The sequence below is a fragment of the Oncorhynchus gorbuscha genome, linkage group LG05 (assembly GCF_021184085.1).
Source record: "Oncorhynchus gorbuscha isolate QuinsamMale2020 ecotype Even-year linkage group LG05, OgorEven_v1.0, whole genome shotgun sequence".
NCBI lineage: Eukaryota > Metazoa > Chordata > Actinopteri > Salmoniformes > Salmonidae > Oncorhynchus > Oncorhynchus gorbuscha.
The window spans coordinates 23,071,346-23,092,063 of NC_060177.1; the positions used below are offsets into that span (position 1 = coordinate 23,071,346).

Below are 20,718 nucleotides of genomic sequence, written 5' to 3' on the forward strand. Positions count from 1 at the left end.
ACTTGTGCATGTGAAAATACCGAATCATACTCTACTCCACGTGCTTGATCTAGCCTAGGCTATGTCACTTTTCTTTGGAGCCTACTTCACCGTGGGCTTTGAACCACGGAGGTGGGGGGCACCTGGCTCACCCAAAGGAGTCAGCCAGGTTCCAAAACGAACGCACACCTGCGCAAACTCCTGCCACCAGGGTAAACCGGGGCAGATAATTTAATCTCTTCATTCACTGGTCACATTTTCCACGATGATCAGACAGAAACAATCTTTATACACAGTTTACTGTTGGTACACTGTTCAAAACAGCATTTAGTATGGCCACGGCACATAGTAATATTTACATTAGCCTCTGCCACAGGCCTGGAGCCAAGGGCTACATTGGCAAAGGCTGCCACAGTGTCAGCTAAAACAACTCCTCACAACAGAATTCATTAATACATTATTCATGCTTAATGTCACATGACCTTACAATTCATGTTTATATCTGGATTTTCACTAACACATGGAACATTACATTTGCATGTTATCAATAACATTATGCAGAGAAAAACAACACGGCCAAACACGCATTATTTTAAAACAAATAATTTGTCATCATAAACATTTACACGCTCATGTGTCCAGAAGTATCATTGGTCAGTTCAAGGAATATACTTTGAGGCGTGCTGCAAACCACCCCACAGCAATACGGTTAAATAGATGACTTGATCAATGGGTAAATGCACACAGTGTTCAACTAGATTTCCCAAAATTTCAGCACACAATGTCAAATTAAGATATAGTTAATCAGCACATCATAATCAGCTCTCCTTGACTTTACCCTCTTGAATTTGTTTACATGACTGCCCAATAATTTTGTGAAAAAGTACTGCGTTAAAGTAAGACATAACATACAAACCACATGTTCTCTTCTCAAGTGTTTCAGGCAGATCATTTTTCAAACAAATAATCAAAACCAATTTTAGTGTCATTGTCCATCACGTAACACATTGTTTCACAACAGGGGGGTGAAATACCTCATGCCCCTGGGGAAGTAATTTTGAAGAACTATGACCTAACCTCACTAGAAATACCTGGCTCTTTTGTTACCAATGCCAGTTAAGGCCTGTAGGTGAATGGTAGTTTTTGTTAAATTGATTTGTTAAGATGAATTTGGAATTTAACACCTACTTCAGAGTAGTTAAAGATATAGATTGTTAGGAGGTAAAGACAGTTATGTGACCCACATTGCAATTCATGCCTGCAACAGGATGCCCATACAGTACTCTCACACAGTAACACACATACTGAACAACATTGGCTTAGTGTTTCTGTGGGCTATACAATGCAGCCAGTCTCAGAGTATAACACTTCTTTACCGGAACATATAAAACTCTAGTATCCTGCTACCATCTTCCGTAGTCCACTGAACTGGAACAAAGTAACTTGAAAACATCCCCACAAAAAAACAGAGAGAGAGCAAGAGGGAAAGCTAGTCATGTTTGTGTCAGAAAAATGTCTTGATGGTCCTCAACATAAGAAAAAGTGCCATGGTCGCTCCTACAGGTGGTCAGTCACAGTGACAGGCTTAGATCGACAGGGCTACGTGTCTTTCGGATACGGTGGATCGTCGTGCTTGCGTTCAGTCATCCGGGCACATTTCGGGCAAGTTGTGGAATTGTCATAGAAACAGTCCCTAAAGAGAAACAGCACACAGGAAATAGCCAAGTGTCAGCCAATCACTGATATTATACATAAACACTACATATGTCTGATAAACGTGTCTGCCAGTGGAGGCTGGTGGAAGGAGCTATAGGAGGACTGAATCAATGTAATGGCTGGAATGGAATAAGTGCAACAGAGTCGAACATGTGGTTTCCATATGTATGATGTGTTTGATACCGTTCTATTTATTCCATTCATTACAATGGGCTCGTCTTCTTATAGCTCCTCCCATCAGCCTCCTCTGGTGTCCACAGATAAGGCACTGACCTGTGGAAGACAGCAGAGCAGTCGTGGCACACTGAGGTGTGGCTGTCAAACGGGAACAGGATGTCTCCCTCCTTACACAGCTCACACATAAAGCCTTTGGCTTGGCACCGCTGGAGAGGGCAAAAGACAGAGCACAGCTCAGTATCACAGGTCTCTACAGCTTCAGCAAAACTTCTCCCCAGAATGAGTTGGGTTCTTCCTCATCTTTGTGACAGACAAGTACTGTATACAACTCACGTCACAGTCCAGTTTGATGTGCTTGGCAAAGGTAGTGTGGATCTCTGAGAGAGAGCAGCTGAGTCTGCCACTAGAGATGTCAATCAAATCCTGCAGCGAGTACATGTCATTGTTCTCCACAAAGTGCTGGCGATCATGGAGCTAAGAGGGGAAGGGACATTCAAATAAATAAATCTATAGTGAGAGAGAGCGAGAGAGAGAAATGAAACATTTCCATATCAATTAAATTAGGTTAACTGACCAACTGAATGTTAATTAACAGAATGTAATAACTAAAAGCATTGTGTGAAATTTGAGCCCCTTTCACTGTAAAAACAAACCCTTACTTGGGACAATATTTAACACTTATTTATTTTTACATTTGCATATGAACTAGAATAATCCCCTCTGTTGCTGTATGTATCCTACACCATAACTGCTCACAACTAAGACTACATACGATTGTATGCATGTCAGAATGTACAGTAGCTGTGTAACGTCGAGGTCACCCATTAACTCACATAACTTGCATATTGACATTTATGTGGCCTAGCATTACCAAGACCATTACCCCCTACCTAAACTCAGCAAAAAAAATATATATATATATTTTTTTAAACTTCCCTTTTTCAGGACCCTGTCTTTCAAAGGTCATTTGTAAAAGTCCAAATAACTTCACAGATCTTCATTGTAAAAAGGGTTTATACACACACTTTCCCATTTTTACTCAATGAACCATAAACGATTAATGAACATGCACCTGTTAGCCGTTCCCCTCCCCCAGAAATGTCCGGGAAATTGCAGGTGCCTTGGTGGAAGACTTGGGTAACATCTCACAGCAAGAACTGGCAAATCTGGTGCAGTCCATGAGGAGATGCACTGCAGTACTTAATGCAGCTGGTGACCACACCAGGTACTGACTGTTACTTTTGATTTTGACCCCTCTTTGTTCAGGGACACGTTTTTCCATTTCTGTTAGTCACGTCTGTGGAACTTGTTCAGTTTATGTCTCAGTTTTGGAATCTCATGCTCATACAAATATTTACACGTTAAAAGTTTGCTGAAAATAAACACAGTTGACAGTTAAGAGAACGTCTCCTTTTCTGTTGAGTTTATATGTACATATCTACTTCCATTTCCCCGTACCCCTGAACATTGACTCTAATCCATATACACTGAACAAAAATATAAACTCAAAATGCAACAATTTCAAATGTTTTACTAAGTACATAAAGAAATCAGTTCATGGCTGTGCGAAAAACGCTGGATATCGGCAGGAACATGCGGTTGTACACATCATACCAGAGCATCCCAAACAGGCTCAATGTCTGGTGAGTATGCAGGCCATGAAGAACTGGAAAATGTTGTCCATAGCTTATGCCTTCCCATACCATAACCCCACCGCCACCAGCAAACCACTCACCCAATCGACGCCATACACACTGACTGCAATCTGCCCGGTACAGTTGAAACCGGGATTCATCTGTGAAGAGCACACTTCTCCAGCATGCCAGTGGCTATCGAAGTCAGTTACGATGCCAAACTGCAATCAGGTCAAGAACCCTTGTGAAGACAGCGAGCACACAGGTGAGCTTCCCTGAGATGGTTTCATGAGAGTTTGTGCAGAAATTCTTCGGTTGTGCAAACCCACAGTTTCATCAGTTGTCTGGATGGCTGGTCTCAGATGATCACACAGATGGAGGTCCAGGGCTGGCGAAGTTACATGTGGTCTGCAGTTGAGGCCAGTTGGACATATTCTCTAAAACGATGGCTTATTATAGAGAAATTAACATTAAATTATCTGGCAACAGCTCTGGGGTGACATTCCTGCTGTCAGCATGCCAATTGCACACTCCCTCAAAACTTGAGACATCTGTGGCATTGTGTTTTGTGAAAAAAACTGCACATTTTAAAGTGTCCCTTTATCATCCCCAGCACAAGGTGCACCTGTGTAATAATCAGCTTCTTCATAATGCCACACCGGTCAGGTGGATGGATTAACTTGGCAAAAGAGAAATACTCACTAACACATTTGTGCAAAGCATTTGAGAAAAATATGCTTTTTGTGCACATGGACAATTTCTGGGATCTTTTATTTCAGCTCATGAAACAACACTTTATATGTTCCGCATTTATAGCCAATCTAGAATTGTGCACTTATTCCTTGTGTTAATTGTTTTTTTCTATTATTATAAACATGTACATTACCAGTCAAAAGTTTGGACACACCTACTTATTCAAGGGTTTTTCTTTATTTTTTTCAACTTTGTAGAATAGTGAAGATATCCCAACTATGAAATAACACATATGGAATCATGTAGTAACCCCAAAAAAAGTTTTTTTTAAATCAAAATATATTTTATATTTGAGATTCTTCAAATAGCCACCCTTTGCCTTGACAGCTTTGCACATTCTTGGCATTCTCTAAACCAGCTTCATGAGGTAGTCACCTGGAATGTATGTGACAAGGTAGGGGGGTATACAGAAAACAGCCATATTTGGTTTAAAAAAACAAGTCAATATTATGGCAAGAACAGCTCAAATATGCAAAGAGAAATGACAGTTCATTACTTTAAGACATGAAGGGTAGTCAATACAGAACATTTCAAGAACTTTGAAAGTTTCTTCAAGTGCAGTCGCAAAACCCATCAAGCACTATGATGAAACTGGCTCTCATGAGGACCGCCACAGGAATGGAAGACACTGAGGATAATTTCATTAGTTACCAGCCAAAATAAATGCTTCAGAGTTCAAGTAACGGACACATCTCAACATCAACTGTTCAGAGGAATCAGGCCTTCATGGAATTTCGACAAAGAAACCACTACTAAAGGACACCGAAAAGAAGAAGAGACTTGCTTGGGTCAAGAAACACAAGCAATGGAAATTAGACCGGTAAAAATGTGTACTTTGGTGAGTCCAAATTGGAGATTAATGGTCCTAACCGCCGTGTCTTTGTGAGACATGGTGTGGGTGAACGGATGATCTCCGCATGTGCATTTCCCAACGTAAAGCATGGAGGAGGAGGAGGTGCTTTGCTGGTGACACGGTCTGTGATTTATTTAGAAATCAAGGCACACTTAACCAGCATGACTATCACAGCATTCTGCAGCGATACACCATCCCACCTGGTTTGGGCTCAGTGAGACGATCATTTGTTTTTCAACAGGACAATGACCCTTCAGGCTGTGTAAGGACTACTTGACGAGTGCTGCATCAGATGACCTGGCATCCACATCCCCCCGACCTCAAACATATTGAGCTGGTTTTGGATGAGTCGGACCGCAGAGTGAAGGAAAAGCAGCAGACAAATGTGCAGCATGTGGGAACTCCTTCAAGACTGTTGGATAAGCATTCCAGGTGAAGCTGGTTGAGAGAATGCCAAGAGTGTGCAATGTTGTCATCAAGGCAAAGGGTGGCTATTTGAACATTTTATATAACACTTTGGTTACTACATGATTCCATATGTACTATTTCATAGTTTTGATGTCTTCACTTTTATTCTACAATGTAGAAAATAGTAAAAATAAAGAAAAACCTTTCAATGAGTAGGTGTTCTAAAACTTTTGACTGGTAGTGTGTGTGTGTATATATATATATATATATATATTTTTTTTTCTTTATTGTATTCTGCATTGTTGGGAAGGGCCCATAAGTAAGCATTTTACTTAGTCTACATCTGTTGTTTACGAAGCATGTGATAATTTAAACTTGATTTGATTCTTATATCAGTATGTTATTAATAAAAGGCCAGAGGGTGGTGCTGTTGCAGCCCATACTATCAGCCATGACCTCAGCAAAAATTGGTTCCTCTGGGTTGTTTAAAAATAAATACTGCTGCAAGACCTTTATGCAAGGCACTGGACACAAATGCAATGCCCTTTATGATGTTGTGGGGGTGTTGGGATGATGTGTTGATATTGCGGGATGTTGCTGACCTGCAGTAGCAGCCGAGCCTCCATAGCCTCCTTACAGGTGATGAAGTAGGGCTTCATCAGTAGGATGTCCTGACGGAGCTTCTGCAGGGAGGAACACATTCACACACAAGCCATCAGTCACACCCTGATTCCATGGGCCAATGTCAGACAACATGTTCTTTGGGAAATCGCTTTTGAATGTGCACCCCACCCCATATTTCATGGAACTATTTTTTTTATATACCATAAGCAAGTGTTTTTCCTTCTCTGGCCCGACAATCTGCCCAATGACATAAACAGCTGTCTATCTCCCTCAGTATTCTAATCCCTCACCACAAAACACACTGGCACAAATTGAACTGCTGACTGGTGAGAATCTGTTGAAAACAAAGGCCTGGTCTACTGTTTGATAGTAGAGACAAGAAAGAGCTACCAAAACAAGTTCTATAGCAAACCCAGACTTCATCCCAGTTTATATGGAGTGGAAATAGAGGGCAAACCAAAAACTGTACAAAAAGACAAAAACACATTTAAATGGCACAAAAAGAATCCCTGTTGCTGATATGTCACCTACCCTGATCTCCACTAGTTCCTCCACAAAGTTGAAGAGCAGTGGGTTGACCTCCCTCAGTTTCAATACAGGCCGAGGTAACATCAGGGCCAGGTAACGCATGGAGGAACGACATACCTGACCAGAGAGCAGGGGACACTGTTAGAGATAGAACTGCACAGAATGCAAATAGTCAAACACAGACGCTGAGAAAACAGTGTTTTAATGTGTTCTGTCTCCATGTGATTCACTGTGATAGGGTTCTATGCGCTCAACATTATTATTCCTGGCTTCAGGCCTGGTTCTTCAGTGATTTTTATCCACTACACAGTCACCAAAGGAAACAGCGGTGGATTCTTACCAGCTGCTCATCATGTAATATAATGTAGAGTTTGTTGAAGTGCCTCGCTGTGTGAAAAACAGTGTGCTATTAGCATCTCTCTTTGGTACCTTGCGTGGCTCAAACTCCCAGTTGTGGATGACGCGTGCAGGGATGACCGCGGTGTCATTCCAGTGGCAGGTGCTGCAGTAGTACTGGCCCGTGTAGTCACACTGCCTGGCCTCGCTGGGCACTCCCCCTACAGGACAACAGTGCAGCATGGGGCTCCGTGAGTGATTATAACACCACGCCACACAACTCTCACTGACGTAACTGTCTCAGAGACAACTCTCACAGTCACACACAACTCACTGATCATGCAACTAACACTGTCACACAACAGAACAAATATTTTCCTAATCACAACATAATTAAATGCTTAATGAGATAGTCATTCTCTGCTATGCTGAGTTGTAGTAAATGCTCTAGCTAAATCTCTTTAGATCCCCACAGAGGAACACTAACACTTATTGGGCTCCAGGTTTATCTTGTACAGTACAGTAGGTTTAGTCACATTAGTCTGTGAGAGGAGAAGAATGTCCACACAGCCCTAAAGGCCATTGACCCAGAGGTTAGGCATTGCTTTTATAACTGTGATCATGTTATTAATACAACAAGGGTCCATAGACATCATGCCCATATATTTAAATTTGTGCTGACTGCTAATTGGCTATCAAGTCGGTCTCATAAAGGCTGAACACTCACTTAGTGACACAGGCGTGCGGCACTCGGCACAGCGGTAGTCCTGCCGGTCCAGCCCGATCTCTGGGCAAATGCTGAGCTCGTACTCTGACTTGTGGCTGACCTTTGACCTCACACAGGGCTTGTTGATGAGGTTCAAGCACTTGCTATGGCAACGGTAGTAACAACCTGCGAGGGGAACAGGAGACAGATTAGTCAACAGCTAACTGTTTTAAAATTCAATATATGACTTAAGATTTTGGAGAGAAAGTTGGCCATACAGTATAACAATTCATTCAATCTCCCTCTCCAACTCAATTAATTCATCAGGGCCAACGTTCGACCAATAGAAGGCCTCAAGAGGGCAGTGTTGCCTAGCAACTGAGCGCTATTCAGTTTTGGTTGCTTAGCAATGCTCTCTCTTTTATATGTTTCACCAAATTCAGCCATACAGCTGCAACCGTTCAGTGTTCATGAGGTTTTACCACTGAGAACATTTTGGCTTAGTTTTAATGCACTCCCACCTGTGCAGGTGTACCAGGTCTGGATGAGGCCCCAGATGATAGTGCTGCACTTGTCACACGTCTGTTTCACACTCTTGCTCTTCTCCTTGGAGAAACGATGCTCCAACAGCACCCTCAGGTTTGGCTCATCCTCTTCAGGGTCCTGTTGAGTGACAAGGAGCAGAGCCAATCAGAACCCAGCACAAGAGCACAGCATTGTGTCAGAGGCCTACACTACAGTCTGTTATTAATCAACTGAACAAGTTCACTGCAGCACTTTCAACCCACTCATTCTCAGTGTGAATGACACCAAAACAACCCATATTTAAAACAATTCAGGCAATCCCAGCAGAATCCAGACACTTCATGAGCTATAAGGGGTGGTTTCACATGTTATTTTTTAAGTTAGATGTGACACAACCACAGAGAGAGTCTGACATAAAATGAGGAAACAGGGACACGAAGACCAAAACAAGACTTACAGTGCCTTCAGAAGGTATTCATACCCCTTGACTTATTCCACATTTTGTTGTTACAGCCTGAATGAAAAATGTATTAAATTGATTTCTCCTCTCACCCATCTAAAGACAATTCCCCATAATGAGAAAGTGAAAACATGCTTTTAAAGTTTTGCAAATATATTGAAAACTAAATACAGAAATATCTCATTTACATAAGTATTCAGACCCCTGAGTCAATACATGTTAGAATCACCTTTTGCAGTGATTACAGCTGTGAGTCTTTTCGGGTAAGTCTAAGCACTTTGCAACCTGGATTGTAGAATCTTTTTAAAAATTTTCAAGCTCTATAAAGTTGGTTGTTGATCATCGCTAGACAGCCATTTTCATGTCTTGCCATAGATTTAAGCTGATTTAAGTCTAAACTAACTAGGCCACTCAGGAACATTCAATGTCATCTTGGTAAGCTAATCCAGTGTATATTTGGCCTTGTGTGTTAGGTTATTATCCTGCTGAAAGGTGAATTTGTCTCCCAGAGTCTGTTGGAAAGCAGACTGAACAAGGTTTTCCTCTAGGATATTGCCGGTGCTTAGCTCTATACAGTTTCTTTTTATCCTGAATAAAACTCACTAGTCCTTGCCGATGACAAACATACCCATAACATGATGCAGCCACCACCATGATTGAAAATATATAGATGGATATTCAGTGATGCGTTTGCCCCATGTTTTGGAATATTCTTATTCCGTACAGGCATCCTTCTTTTCACTCTGGCATTTAGGTTTGTATTGTAGAGTAGCTACAATGTTGTTGATCCATCTTCAGTTTACTCCTATCACAGCCTTTAAACTCTGTAACTGTTTTAAAGTCACCATTGGCCTAATGGTGAAATCCCTGAGTGGTCTCCTTCCTCTCCGGCAACAGAGTTAGGAAGGGCACCTGTATCATTGTAGTGACTGAGTGTATTGATATGCCCTCCAAAGTGTAATTAATAAGTTTACCATGCTCAAAGGGATATTTGAATGTCTTTTTTATATGTATTCTTTACCAATATGTGCCCTTCTTTGCAAGGCATTGGAAAACCTCCCTGGTCTGTGGTTGAATCGGTGTTTGAAATTCATTGCTCGACTGAGGGACCTTACAGTCAATTGTGAGTGTGGGGTACAGAGATATGGTAGTCATTTAAAACAATTATGTTAAACACGATTATTGCACACTATTATTGAGTCCATGCAACTTGTAACTTGTTAAGCAAATGTTTACTCCTGAACTTATTTAGGCTTGCCATAACAAAGGGGTTGAATACTTATTGACTCAAGACATTTCAGCTTTTCATTTTTAATTCATTTCTAAACATTTCTAAAAACATAATTCCACTTTGACATTATTGGGTATTGTGTGTAGGCCAGTGACACAACATCTCAATTTAATACATTTAAAATTTAGGCTATAAAACAACAAAATGTGGAAAAAGTCAAGGGGTGTGACCACTTTCTGAAAGCACTGTATGTTACACACTAATATTGTATTGACATTTCAAGAGGTAGTGAATGATTTGTGAATGGTTTTCATGCATACACAGTTCACAAGTGCTCTGAAAACAGTTTTTAATTTTAATTGTTTTTTTTTTTTAAGTTGGTTGACTCTTCTATGTAGATACAACTACCTTCTTGCCATCTACCTCCCATGACTAATTTCTTACCCCCTTAACTCATGGTCTCTGGGTAGTTCAATACTTCCCTCCAACCTCCCCTCTGGTCTTACCTTGAGCTCCTGTAGTTTGAGGCGTAGGTGGATCAGTTTGACCACAGCGTCCTTCTGTCTCTCTGAATGCTCAGGCAGCTCCAGGATTAATCTCTTACACTCCTCTATGGCCATCTTTAGCTGCTCAATGTCCAACGCTACAAACGAGCCCTAAACGGGGACATACAGTAAAAACACAAACACACATACAGTGGGGCAAAAAAGTTTAGTCAAGTTCTCACACTTCAGAATATGAGACAGGCCTGTAATTTCCATCATATGTACACTTCAACTATGACAGACAAAATAAGAAAAAAAAATCCAGAAAATCACATTGTAGGTTTTATGAATTTATTTGCAAATTATGGTGGAAAGAAAGTATTTGGTCAACAACAAAAGTTGATCTCAATACTCTCTCTATTGGCAATGACAGAGGTCAAACGTTTTCTGTAAGTCTTCACAAGGTTTTCACACACTGTTGCTGGTATTTTGGCCCATTCCTCCATGCAGATCTCCTCTAGAGCAGTATGTTTTGGGGCTGTTGCTGGGCAACACAGACTTTCAACTCCCTCCAAAGATTTTCTATGGGGTTGAGATCGAGACTGGCTAGGCCACTCCAGGACCTTGAAATGCTTCTTACGAAGCCACTCCATCGTTGCCCGGGCGGTGTGTTTGGGGTCATTGTCATGCTGAAAGACCCAGCCACGTTTCATCTTCAATGCCCTTGCTGATGGAAGGAGGTTTTCACTTAAAATCTCATGATACATGGCCCCATTCATTTTTCCTTTACACGGATCAGTCATCCTGGTCCCTTTGCAGAAAAACAGCCCCAAAGCATGATGTTTCCACCCCCATGCTTCACAGTAGGTATGGTTCTCTTTGGATACAACTCAGCATTCTTTGTCCTCCAAACACGACGAGTTGAGTTTTTACCAAAAAGTTATATTTTGGTTTCATCTGACCATATGACATTCTTCCAATCTTCTTCTGGATCATCCAAATGCTCTCTAGCAAACTTCAGACGGGCCAGGACATGTACTGGCTTAAGCAGGGGGACACGTCTGGCACTGCAGGATTTGAGTCCCTGGCGGCGTAGTGTGTTACTGATGGTAGGCTTAGTTACTTTGGTCCCAGCTCTCTGCAGGTCATTCACTAGGTCCCCCGTGTGGTTCTGGGATTTTTGCTCACCGTTCTTGTGATAATTTTGACCCCACGGGGTGAGATCTTGCGTGGAGCCCCAGATCGAGGGAGATTATCAGTGGTCTTGTATGTCTTCCATTTCCTAATAATTGCTCCCACAGTTGATTTCTTCAAACCAAGCTGCTTACCTATTGCAGATTCAGTCTTCCCAGCCTGGTGCAGGTCTACAACTTTGTTTCTGGTGTCCTTTGACAGCTCTTTGGTCTTGGCCATAGTAGCGTTTGGAGTGTGACTGTTTGAGGTTGGGGACAGGTGTCCTTTATACTGATAACAAGTTCAAACAGGTGCCATTAATACAGGTAACGAGTGGAGGACAGAGGAGCCTCTTAAAGAAGAAGTTACAGGTCTGTGAGAGCCAGAAATCTTGCTTGTTTGTAGGTGACCAAATACTTATTTTCCATCATAATTTGCAAATAAATAAAAAATCCTACAATGTGATTTTTTAGATTTCTCTCATTTTGTCTGTCATAGGTGAAGTGTACCTATGATGAAAATTACAGGCCTCTCATCTTAAGTGGGAGATCTTGCACAATTGGTGGCTGACCAAATACTTTTTTGCCCCACTGGAAGTCCATGCATGGGCAAACACGGGCACCAAATCTCACATTAACACATACTGATTGCCATTTAAACTGCACATAGACAAATGTATCCATCACAGTCGTGTTTTCAATATGAATTACTTTTCATGCAACCACACCGACTGGTCAGTGGTTCACCAACATCCAAAATGGCCGTATAAGGATTGTCCTTACGACAGGTCGAGAGAAGTGGTCCTCTGCCAGTCCCAGGTCCATGGCTCGGTCCAAACTCTGGCTTCGGCACTCAGAGGAGAAGAGCTCAGGTCTCAGTTCTGAGAAAAGACAGACAAGAAGTACTGTAAGCATTGTTCTCTCACACACACACACACACACACACACACACACACACACACACACACACACACCCTTTTACAGAACACACATTTGTCTAAAAGGAGTTTCACCCTCTGAGTGGATAAAGCAGTCACAAGATACTGTTTTTATACAAATACGTGCTCTGTTTAAAACCAGAGGGAAACAGGGAAGGACTACTGCCTTTGAAGTGCTAAAGGTTGCTAGGTAACAGACTTAAGGCTATACAGCCTCAAGATTAACAGGAAGATATGGTTAACCTAACAGTCCCACTGTACGGATGTGGGCCAGACATCAGTATACGCTCCCACAATTTCCACCTCACCTATTGGATTTAACAAAGGCTATCGTCCCTGATTTGCAATAATCTTATTCTTCTTCGTAAAATTATTTGGGACACGTTTATGCTACTTCATTAAAGGCTTTGACAACAAAGAACTTAGAATTATAGTACAAAGGCAAGTCATGGCAGATAGGAGCTTTATTCTCTGACACCAACTCAAATGTGGGTTGCTGTATTATCAGACTAATCACACAGATCAAAGCATTCTGACAATCTGATAAAGAAAGTTCTCCTTGGTTTAGCTCGGCTCCCAATTTCAGCACCAGAGCATACACAGTTCAGCTTTTCAGGCACTAAATCAAAGGGAGTGCTGGTAAGCTTGGGGGCATGTAAACAGATCAAATATTTAAAGCCTTAGAGGAACCAGAGAGAGGTTTAAGCCATTTTGTGTGGTTTTGTGCCAGGGTACACAGTACAAGATATTGGCTGAGGGCTAGCCTCTTTGAAACTCTAAGCTTCTACATCTCCAAAGACCACTTCCTGATAAAATGCTGCTTCCCAAAGCTTTTACTTTTGGCTGTAACAGACGCTTCAACACAGTAAGAAACCCAACAATTAGGCCTAAAGATCCAGAGGGACAAGATTCCCCTCCTATCATCATATATATATATATATATATATATAGAAAATACAGAGATGCTTGCTACATGACATTTGCAATTACATCAACAGTTAGCCTGGACCACAAACAGATGTCTACCCTCAGCAAGAAGCATTTTGGGTGTCTAACAATTGACTAGTTCATCAGATAGACCTAAAGCCAGAACATATCATTACAAACAAACAACATTCAGCAGGTAGTAGTAGCAGGTAGTCTCAAGTTAACCTGTATCAAGTAAACCCATAGCTAATCTCCCTATCTAGGCCTGCATATTGTTTGTACCTGCATACACCTCAGATGACATCATGGTAGCGAGAGACAAGATATCCTGAGTCGCTGGCTGCCAGAGAGAGCTGGAGAGGCAGACAGATGCAGCTGAAGCCTAGGCAGTGTTCTAGTGAACTGAGTTAAGTGTAGGCATATGATTACAGGAATCGTTCTGAACCACAGTACTACCTAATGCTCCTGTCTCAGTTCCTCTCATTACTTTTGGCCCACAACTACAGATCCAGGGTCAGTTGGTGTTGTTGAGCTCATAATGGTTAGGACACTGTTGCAAGATTGGTACTAAATCAGATATTAAGCAACAGAGATGGAAAAAACAGCAGCCTTCTTCCTCTTTCAGTCTATACTGATGTTCAGCTGTAGTCAGTCAGATCATTTCAAAATGTATAGATTGTTCCATCTCTTGCAGACTATAGTTCTGCAGACAATGCTTGCTCTGGTACAGGTTGCAGCTCTAATCTTGCAGATGCAGCCTGGCTGCAGACAACATGAACTGACTTCACACCAGGCTACTGCACTACTGCTGCAGTGTCGGCCCATCCATTCTCCAGGCCTTTGCTGGAGATGAGCAAAACACACAGAATCTGCCTCTGCATTCTCTTCTCATCACATGGCAATCACCTTCAGCACTGGTGTTAATTTATTTCACATGTATACTGGGACCCATCAATGAACTAAGCTACTACCCAACGCGCCAGTCAAACTCACCATCTTGGGGGAGTTCCGCCCTCCTCCTCCTCCCCCCGGTCAAAGGGGTTGAGGCGGGCTTGGCGAAAAGAAGCAGGTCTCTCATGATATTCCATCTCACAGGCTACATCTGTGGAAGAAACACAACACATGGTCAGTCATGAACCAGAAGGACGAGAGACACACGGACTAGGCTACGTTCCGCCAAGCCTCAAGGGAGGGAGGGGGGGGTCGCTCTCACTTGACACTCCCTCAAGGACAAAGTGGATATTTTATATCCTGTCAATATGGCTGCATTGACATTTATTGTTTTGGTATTTGATAATGTGAGTGTTGATCTTCCCTGTTTTATAGACGAAGGTGAGCTACCATAAGTATGAAGATATGGGTACAGAGAATTGGTACTCAGGCATTGTTGATATGCCATGTTATGATGTCTTGTAGGGATCAGATATTGAAACATGTAATATGCATTATCACAGACACATAACCGTAGCACAGTCATCAGAGCTGCAGGATCAGCTCAGATGAGCACCCACACTGTCTGAAAACAAGCAAGACTCCCATTAAAAGTAATAGTTTAGAGGGTTGTCACTGTTTTTGCTTTGACTTATAACCTAAACATGTCCTCAAATACTAGTTTATAATTTTACATGCATTTTAGAAGCAATTTTATCAGAGGTGGGACCAAGTCACTATTATTCGAGTCACAAGCAAGTCTAAAGTCACAAGATGAGCCTCAAGTCGAGTCCCAAGTAGAACGGTTCAAGACTCGAGTCAAGTACAAGTAGTGCATTCTAAGAGCAAGTCAATTCCAGTCACAATTTTAAGTCTCAAGTTTAACATGTTTTTTAAACTATACATGCAACGCCTTGTTCAACTACAAATCTTTATTTATTGGGTCTACCAGACATACCTTTGGATTATTTTGTCTACAGCACATTTTGATGATGCAATTGTAAAATAGGGACCTTGCAGCAGTCATAAGGGCGTGACATCAGCAGAAGACACTCAACATGCTCAGAGTGTAGACCTATTTACACCTTGGTGATCCAATGGAGAAAGCGCCATATCATACAAAATATACAAATAGATTTACCTAATATACACCGGCAACAGCCTCTGTATCAGGCTGAACTGGTCCTATCTGAACAGACACGGGTAGAGGGCAAGACTGTACAGCCTCCCCCTGAGAAAGCAAATGGAATCTAACAGGGGCTCAAACAGGTAGACCTACATTATATAAGCACTTGGCACCCAAGACCATACAATTAGCAATTACAACCAATAAACTGGTTCTAAAATGTAAAAGGAAAATTTCCACATCCGTTTTAAATCAGACATAATAATTATTCATATTTCAACATCATGCATTCATGGAACAATCGCTTGTTCACGCACAACAAACATGACAGACATAAGACACAGATACACGGAACTCCGACATAATCAGGGAATTATGAACAAAGGAAACCATACATTTAAATAAACATTACTTCTACCTCATGAGTCTTACGAACGTTCAAATGCACTATACACATCGCGCGATGTGTATAGTGCACATGAATGTTTGGCTAAATGAAATGGTATCGTTCGTATGCTTATCAAACCAGAAACAGAAATGTCTACGTGTTGCAATAAACGTTATGGGGATAGAATTATGAAACGTTAGCAATTATTTTAGTATTCGATGGAATATATATTTACCTAATAGGGCCTATGCATTTCAACATCTGAAAGCAACAGCAAACGCTTCAACAACAGGAAAACGTGATGGGTATCATTTGTGAGAACGTTCCAACAGTAATCTGTAACAAAAACTTCGTAAAGTACAAGGTTGCCAACAAACGCATACAAAGTAGCATGATCAACTCACCTGGCTAACCAGCTTCCGAATAGGCATCAACTCACCTGGCTAACTAGCTTCCGAATAGGCATCAACTCACCTGGCTAACCAGCTTCCGAATAGGCATCAACTCACCTGGCTAACTAGCTTCCGAATAGGCATCAACTCACCTGGCTAACCAGCTTCCGAATAGGCATCAACTCACCTGGCTAACCAGCTTCCGAATAGGCATCAACTCACCTGGCTAACTAGCTTCCGAATAGGCATCAACTCACCTGGCTAACCAGCTTCCGAATAGGCATCAACTCACCTGGCTAACTAGCTTCCGAATAGGCATCAACTCGCCTGGCTAACTAGCTTCCGCATCAACTCGCCTGGCTAACTAGCTTCCGAATAGGCATCAACTCACCTGGCTAACTAGCTTCCGAATAGGCATCAACTCACCTGGCTAACTAGCCTCCGAATAGGCATCAACTCACCTGGCTAACTAGCTTCCGAATAGGCATCAACTCACCTGGCTAACCAGCTTCCGAATAGGCATCAACTCACCTGGCTAACTAGCATCAACTCACCTGGCTAACGAGCTTCCGAATAGGCAAACGAGCTTCCGAATAGGCATCAACTCACCTGGCTAACTAGCTTCCGAATAGGCATCAACTCACCTGGCTAACTAGCTTCCGAATAGGCATCAACTCACCTGGCTAACTAGCTTCCGAATAGGCATCAACTCACCTGGCTAACTAGCTTCCGAATAGGCATCAACTCACCTGGCTAACTAGGCATCAACTCACCTGGCTAACTAGGCATCAACTCACCTGGCTAACTAGCTTCCGAATAGGCATCAACTCACCTGGCTAACTAGCTTCCGAATAGGCATCAACTCACCTGGCTAACTAGCTTCCGAATAGGCATCAACTCACCTGGCTAACTAGCTTCCGAATAGGCATCAACTCACCTGGCTAACTAGCTTCCGAATAGGCATCAACTCACCTGGCTAACTAGCTTCCGAATAGGCATCAACTCACCTGGCTAACTAGCTTCCGAATAGGCATCAACTCACCTGGCTAACGAGCTTCCGAATAGGCATCAACTCACCTGGCTAACCAGCTTCCGAATAGGCATCAACTCACCACGTAACTTATTCTTAATGTTTGTCCATAGGCCACCAGACATACATTTTTCGGAATAAGACGTGGTGAGTGCAAAACGTAATGAAATAGCCCACTCCCTACCCGGTATCTTATTCTGCCGCTATACAACATTGTACGCGTTGTTTGTTGGCAACCTTGTTATTTACGAAGTTGTTGGAACAGATTCCTGTTGGAACGTTTCACAAATTATACCCACCCGGAAAAAAACGTTCTTCACTGGCAGGCGTTTGGAGAGCGCAAGTGAAAATTCCGCGCAGGATGCTATGGTGCGTCTTCGCCACAATAATACATTTTAACAACACATTCCAAATGCCAGCTTCATAAGTAAATTACCAATTTCAAGCAATTGTTACATACCAAAACACCAGTAGGCCTATGATAATAAGTGTTGCCCCATTGCTGGTAAGTTTACAAAGTAAAGCGTTAATATTCTTGATCACCACATTTTTTTGGAGCTGCATATTTATTATGTCAATCGTCTCTTCCTACAATTAGACGTTTGCGCTGCACTCGATCGTATAGTTGCACAGCAAATCAATCGCTTCGCTAGCTCACCCGACCTGTGATGATTGACAGTTTGCTAGTCCAAACAGAGTGCCGCGTGTGCGTTTCACTAGCCAATCTGTTGTAAATTTTGCAAGGGCGATGCTGCGGCTACTGTCTCTGGCTGCTTGTGGAAGTCAATCCACGTATACTCTGTGCCACAAAAGGAGTGACAAAACATTACAAAACCTGGCCAGATAATTTTAATTAATGATTCTCAGGTCAAAGTAGAGTCATTTTATTTTATATCAAGTCATCAAATTTGTTACTCGAGTCGAAGTCATGTGATTGAGTCCACGACTTTGTTTTATACAGAAAATTCGTATACAACTCGTATGACAATATTTTAGGTTGAAAATAATTCTATTGAACCATTTTTGATATCACATGCCTTACTTTTATTTTTCTACGTAACTAAAATCGGGAGTATGCCTCTGTCGTTTATTCAATTTAGACTGTTTTGGATATCTCCCTGACCAATATGGCTGCCATATCACTACTACATTCTGGAACGTCAAGGGTTTCTGACATTAGCCCTCTATCTAGTAATGTAATAGTATCTCAACTAGCTAGTTAGCTAACGTTACCTACAAAACGAAAGGGCAGCACGTAAGAAGGTTCCGAGTTTTAAAACATTGGAAGACTTGCATAAGCCAGGCAGCCAGCAACTTTAAACGGCAATGTTAGCTATGAAAACTAAAAATCACTGTAAATATTAATAGCTAGCTAGCTAGCAAACCTGTCGTTAGTTTAGCTAGCTTGACTACTTGCTAGCTAACATTCCCTAGACAGGTATACTTACCCCATTGTCGACCTCCAAACAACAATATTTCATCCGTATATGATTGACGTTAGACACTTCAAACGCCGTGCATTCAGTTTTATTCGCAAATATATCCTGTATCCTTCTTGGGTTCTCTGTCATCAGCATCACACAGAATGATTCCAATGTTTTCTCTGGATGTGTCAGCGCAGGAATACTGCTCTGCAGCGATACCTCGCGGGCAGTTTATGTAACAGCAACCATGACTGGTGTTTTTGCAGGCAGTATTGGTATGCACTTGATGCATGCGTGCATGATACAACATTCATAAATCAACCTGTATAAAGTGGCATTTTGTTTGTTTCTTGAATCACTAGCTCTGGCTTAACTCCTCAAAAAAATGAGCTACACAAATCTGAGTAGCATTTGGTGAAGATTGCTTTGGGACATTGCTTTTTCAGTCTTTATCTGCTTGTTTTAAACCAACAGGGGCATCAGCTCATGAATGCCAGAGCAAGAAAGGAAAAGATAAATCTTGCTTTTGTGTTGGTGGTCATTATAGAGACATTTCTCAAGTAGATCTTCTCATCGCTCCTCTATAATGTGTTAATAGAACTAGATATGGCCTTTACTTTGCTAACAGTGTCAAATACTTTTCCTCTACCATTTATTTTTATTGATTTATTTCACCTTTATTTAACCAGTTAGGCAAGTTGAGAACAAGTTCTCATTTACAATTGCGACCTGGCCAAGATAAAGCAAAGCAGTTCAACACATACAACAACACAGAGTTATACATGGAGTAAAACAAACATACAGCCAATAATACAGTAGAAAAATAAGTCTATATACAATGTGAGCAAATTAGGTGAGATAAGGGAGTTAAAGGCAAACAAAATGCCATGGTGGCGAAGTAAATACAATATAGCAAGTAAAACACTGGAATGGTAGATTTGCAGTGGAAGAATGTGCAAGGTAGAGATAGAAATAATGGGGTGCAAAGGAGCTAAATAAATAAATAAATACAGTAGAGGGAGAGGTAGTTGTTTGGGCTAAATTATAGATGGGCTATGTACAGGTGCAGTAATCTGTGAGCTGCTCTGACAGCTGGTGCTTAAAGCTAGTGAGGGAGATAAGTGTTTCCAGTTTCAGAGATTTTTGTAGTTCGTTCCAGTCATTGGCAGCAGAGAACTGGAAGGAGAGACGGCCAAAGGAATAATTGGTTTTGGGGGTGACCAGAGATATACCTGCTGGAAGTTGTGCTACGGGTGGGTGCTTTTTTCAGTAAGACCGGGTGGAAAAATGGCTACCATTTCTTTTGCTCTAGAAATACACAAAGAGCCATCAGGTGGACACTGACACAATGTTGTTGTACACGCTCATTTTTCAAAATAAAAGCCTGAAACTATGTCTCGTGATACTAGACACATTAAGAAAGCAATATTAAAAGGAATCTCATTGATATCCCATTCACTGCTCAATACGGAAGCAAAGGAATGCACTCTTATTTAGAAACTGCTGCGTTCCTGGTTGGATTTTTCTCATTCTTTTGCCTGCAATATCAGTTATGTTATACTCACAGACAATATCTTTACAGTTTTGGAAACTTTAGAGTGTTTTCTATCCTAAGCTGTCAAATTATATGCATATTCTATTTTCTGGTCCTGAAAAATAACCTGTTCACTTTGGGAACGTTATTTTTCCAAAAATAAAAAATTGACACCTGTCTTTCAAAGGTCATTTGTAAAAATCAAAATAACTTCACAGATCTTCATTGTCAAGGGTTTAAACACGGTTTCACATGCTTGTTCAATGAACCATAAACAATTAATGAATATGCACCTGTGGCATAAGGTGAATGCACCAATTTGTAAGTCGCTCTGGATAAGAGCGTCTGCTAAATGACTTAAATGTAATGTAATGTAATGGCATGGTCGTTAAGACACTAACAGCTTACAGACGGTAGGCAATTAAGGTCAAAGTTATGAAAA

The 20,718-nt window shown here is 41.5% G+C and overlaps 1 protein-coding gene across 6 annotated transcripts; it reads right to left on the reverse strand.

The window, feature by feature from the left end:
* Positions 1–247: 247 nt before the first annotated feature.
* Positions 248–18,942, reverse strand: LOC124035672 (differentially expressed in FDCP 8 homolog). 6 transcript variants are annotated; one of them, XM_046349246.1, is made up of 12 exons: positions 18,767–18,942; positions 14,446–14,554; positions 12,371–12,468; positions 10,437–10,586; positions 8,236–8,377; positions 7,736–7,900; positions 7,102–7,229; positions 6,676–6,789; positions 6,123–6,203; positions 2,206–2,346; positions 1,969–2,078; positions 248–1,672 (listed from the first exon to the last, which is right to left on the reverse strand). In XM_046349246.1, the coding sequence occupies exons 2-12, from the start codon at positions 14,528–14,530 to the stop codon at positions 1,579–1,581; spliced, it is 1,308 nt and encodes a 435-aa protein (XP_046205202.1). In that variant the 5' UTR covers positions 14,531–14,554; positions 18,767–18,942; the 3' UTR covers positions 248–1,578. The 6 variants fall into 6 exon arrangements, with proteins under 6 accessions (XP_046205202.1, XP_046205205.1, XP_046205206.1 ...); XM_046349249.1 differs by lacking the exon at positions 18,767–18,942 and adding an exon at positions 17,982–18,022; XM_046349250.1 differs by lacking the exon at positions 18,767–18,942 and adding an exon at positions 17,977–17,997.
* Positions 18,943–20,718: the final 1,776 nt, after the last annotated feature.

Coding starts and splice junctions, on each gene's coding strand:
- LOC124035672 (XM_046349246.1), bottom strand. CDS start 14,530: ATGAGAGACCTGCTTCTTTTCGCCAAGCCCGCCTCAACCCCTTTGACC. Junction 8,378..10,436: donor TCAAACTACAGGAGCTCAAG/GTAAGACCAGAG, acceptor GTCACTCAACAG/GACCCTGAAGAGGATGAGCC. Junction 2,079..2,205: donor ACATCAAACTGGACTGTGAC/GTGAGTTGTATA, acceptor TGCCCTCTCCAG/CGGTGCCAAGCCAAAGGCTT.